At 35.5% G+C, this 3,858-nt stretch overlaps 1 protein-coding gene across 1 annotated transcript; it reads right to left on the bottom strand.

Annotated features, from left to right (window-relative positions):
- Positions 1-678, bottom strand: LOC113769396 (germin-like protein 1-1). The gene has a single exon (XM_027313848.1). The coding sequence runs from the start codon at positions 676-678 to the stop codon at positions 1-3; it is 678 nt and encodes a 225-aa protein (XP_027169649.1).
- Positions 679-3,858: the final 3,180 nt, after the last annotated feature.

Here is a 3,858-nt window from a genome sequence, read left to right as displayed (position 1 = left end):
TTATGGAAGCAGCACAGAGGCCCCGGACTTGATGAGGTCGATGATAGTTTGATTCACATTGAATGCTGTTGTAAGCACTTGATCTGGAATCAAAGGCGTGGAATGAAAGAGTGTGGGGGCTATCTTCGAAATCCCTGGATTCTGACTGTTAAAGAAAGCATAAAATACTGCGTTCCCCTCCCCGACATTACGCTGAAAGTGCACTAACCCTGGAGGAATCACGAACACTTCTCCTGCGGTCAGAACTTTCCAGTACAGAATATATTGAGTTGATACCCAACCCACAAACAGTTTCCCCTCCGTGACCAGGGACAACTCGCTAGCACGAGGGTGGGTGTGGGGTGGGTTTTCTCCTTCGGGAAGAAATTCAACTCGGTTCATGGACACCCCCAAAGTGTTCAGCGCTGGAAATGCGAAGACGTCTACTTCAGTGAGGTTCACATTAAGGGGATTGAACACCCTTCCCCTTTTCTGCAGCCCATCAAAGAAGAAGTCGTTGGAAGTTACAGTCTCCGGCTTTCTGCACGGAAAGCCATTGACAAGCAATGGGGAGCTCAAATCCGCAACACAGAAATCCTGCAATGGACCAGGATCGGCACAGTGTGAAGGCATTGGTAGCTGCAGAAGTGACAAGAATGTCAGGCAAATGACAAGGTGAATAATATTGTAGGAAGCCATGTTTTCAATTTGCTAGCTAGAGGGTAAGTAAGTAGCTGAAGTTAATTAGGTTTGTATACTTGCTAGGAATTAGCTGGTACGTTGCTATTTCCCAAGGGACGAGTATTTATAGAAGAAGAAGACTCATGCATTGCATGGCATGGCCCTAGTACTACTGGGGCAACTTCAATTTCAAATCTGGTGCATGGAGATCAGCCTTTGTGGATGGGGACGGGGACCAAAATGTGTCCATGTACCGTGCTGAGCGGTTGTTAGTTGACCAAAAAGGAGGATCGGAACAATCTGTAAATGCGCCACCTCAATTTTGACCAGGGCGGATTTGGGGGAGGTGGGCAGAGGCAGCCAGGCAGCCGTCCTCTAAAAAAAAAAAATGGTTTTCTAAAATCTATATAGGTCTCCCAAAATTTTTTATAATCTGTACATGGAGCCTTAATTTTTTCAAATAAAAAATTTACACTTTATCCTCTTCAGCATGTTTATCATTGTGATCGCTTTCAAAAATCGACTAACAAATCTTGTTTAATCTCTCTTTGTAAAACATGTCATATATCAATTTAATCCTTAGTTTCCTTATATTAGCATATGATATAAAATTAGTACAAAATTAACCTCGTTATAGAATTAGTATTTCATATATAACTTCTAAATATCAAATAAGCAATCTCCTTTAATTTCTCTTTGTGAAAATATCTTATAGCAATCCAACTCTTAGTTTTCTTATATTAGTATACAGGATTAGTATCACTTTAATTTTAGTGTGCAATTAGTTAATATAACTCTCAAATACGGGGGAAAGATGGATTGGATGTTTGAGGGAATGGAGTGCAAGTGAAAGATCCTATATTTGAACCCTCCCATTTACATTATATATATATGGGTAAAAAACCTCAGCAGCCACTAAATTATTGGTAGGATCATATTTTGGCCATCAAATTATTTTTTATCAGTAATTGGCCACTAAACAACATAATTAGTAAACCCGTGACCATTAGGTGGATAAGTGCTTTTAATCTGTGAAATTAGCAATTAATCTGTGAAATAGAGTTGCGTAGTTGTTGGACAAAATTGCCCCCGCACTTTGCCATGTGTACTGCTAATTTCACAGATTAAGAGCAATTATCGACTAAATGGTCATAGGTTTACTGATTAAGTTGTTTAGTGGCCAATTACTGACGAAAAATAATCTGATGGTCAAAACATGATTCGACCAATAATTTATGGCCCTATATATATATATATATATATAACTCTCAAATAATGACTAAGTAAATGCTAATTTGATCAATAGATATGATTATTAGAACTTTATAATAGTAAATAAGAAACGCGATATCAATAGAAAATCAAAAGACAGATAGAAGAAACCACATACAGGCAAAAGAAAATTCAACCATAGATATAATTTTATTGCTACTAAATTGACTTGAACAAAAAAAATAGGAATATTAGTAAAAATAAATAAATACCAAAAGTTTCAAGTTTTTGTTTCTATGGTCAAGCATCGATCTTCCTTATCTCTATTGGACCTAGTTCAAGCATTGAATCTTGACCAAACTCTACTTTTTGAAGCCAAGTTATTTTATTTTTACTTAAAAATTCCTTGTGTGGTATTTTAGTCTTAGTTGTTGATTATTCAAATAATTTTTCTTATTCAAACATTTGGATTCCAAATTGATGAGGCGAACCGCCAGCAACAATTTAAAGTATTTCTTCTAAGAGACCACAATGGTTTAGGTACTTCTTCCGCGCAAATTATCTGGTACAAGGAAAGGGAAAGAAGAAATGAAATGGATCTTCCTCTTCCTGGCAATGATAGCAATTTGACGATGCAGTTTTCCACATGGGCTGCAAAGTCCAAACTGATTGGCTATTTTGTGGTCCAAACTTCGATTCCGTCCCAGACTCGCAAGCTAAATCTCAGCAGAACATTGATGAAAGCGGCTACTACTCAAGAATTTTATGGTCCAGATTTTGCACTAGGTGAGTTATTTATAACGTGTATTAGTAGTTGCGCTGACAGTCTTAGAACTCGTTTGGATTACTCTTTTTTGGAGTTTTTATAAAACACGCACACGCACATACACACATTATAAAGATTTGATATATGTGTGATAAAAAAATGATTAAGAAAACGTATTCACAAAAAATGTAAAATTTTTTTGAGAAAAAATAGCAATTGGACGTTAATCCGATTGTGCAATTGTGCAAGTCACCATAACCCAAGATGACAAAGGCAAGTTATTTATGAGATACAAGGGCTTTGGCTTTTTTATTACACTTTTTTAATTAGTATTACACCATGCTTTAAAATGATACTTGTCCCTTTGTTTAAATTGAGTGTGTCCATGAGATTTAACTCCTATTTCAATTTCCCTCCTTTGTCTTGCTTTTTCTACTCCGTTCTCAACCCAAAAAAAAAAAAAAAGATAGTGTAAAATACTACGTCATACAGGTATTATTGCTGTCAGCCAGCCAAACCCAAGATGACAAAAGCAATTACACATTCATTGGGACAAATGACAAAAGCAATTGCATATGCTCAATTATTAGAAACGGAAAAGTCAATAAATTAGACAGCATATGGGACAAGATCACAAGAAAACTTCAATTTTACTTTAGCTTGTATAGTTTTAGAGGAAAAAAAACAAAAAGTAATGGGAAGCTTTTGTTGCCAAATGACCATGGCGCTTTCTCTCAAGAGTCCACGGTCAATTGAAGCATGTTGAAGTGCATAGAAATCACATGCATTGTAATAGGTTTGAAGATCGTTGCTTCCATCATTTGTTATTTATTTTTGTTAGAATTTAGAGTATAAATTAAGAAACATTACTAATAGTTAATATTGGAAGAAAAAAGACTTATTATAAAGTATTGTTTTGAAGGATTGGAAAAGATTCTAAATTCTTCATTTATGAGTTCGCTATTCATAGAACATACAAGAAACCAACCAACACAATCTTCTGCTAACAAATATCAACAAAAGATACTTATAATTCAAAATAGTTACACTAGTTAAAAGTCACGAAATGTGGAACTACTCCTAATAACTAAATTTATTCAACAACTAATTCATTCAAGAAGGGGCTAAATCCACACTCTCATATCCTATATCCACACCTTAAAGGTTAATATGACATTAAAACCCTTTACAATGAATGGTTTTCTTCTAAGATTTTGAAT

This window comes from Coffea eugenioides, chromosome 4 (assembly GCF_003713205.1).
Source record: "Coffea eugenioides isolate CCC68of chromosome 4, Ceug_1.0, whole genome shotgun sequence".
NCBI lineage: Eukaryota > Viridiplantae > Streptophyta > Magnoliopsida > Gentianales > Rubiaceae > Coffea > Coffea eugenioides.
This window is presented reverse-complemented; position numbering and strand designations above follow the sequence as displayed.

Bases quoted from the DNA above. Each gene is read 5' to 3' on its own strand.
- LOC113769396 (XM_027313848.1), bottom strand. From the start codon at position 678: ATGGCTTCCTACAATATTATTCACCTTGTCATTTGCCTGACATTCTTG.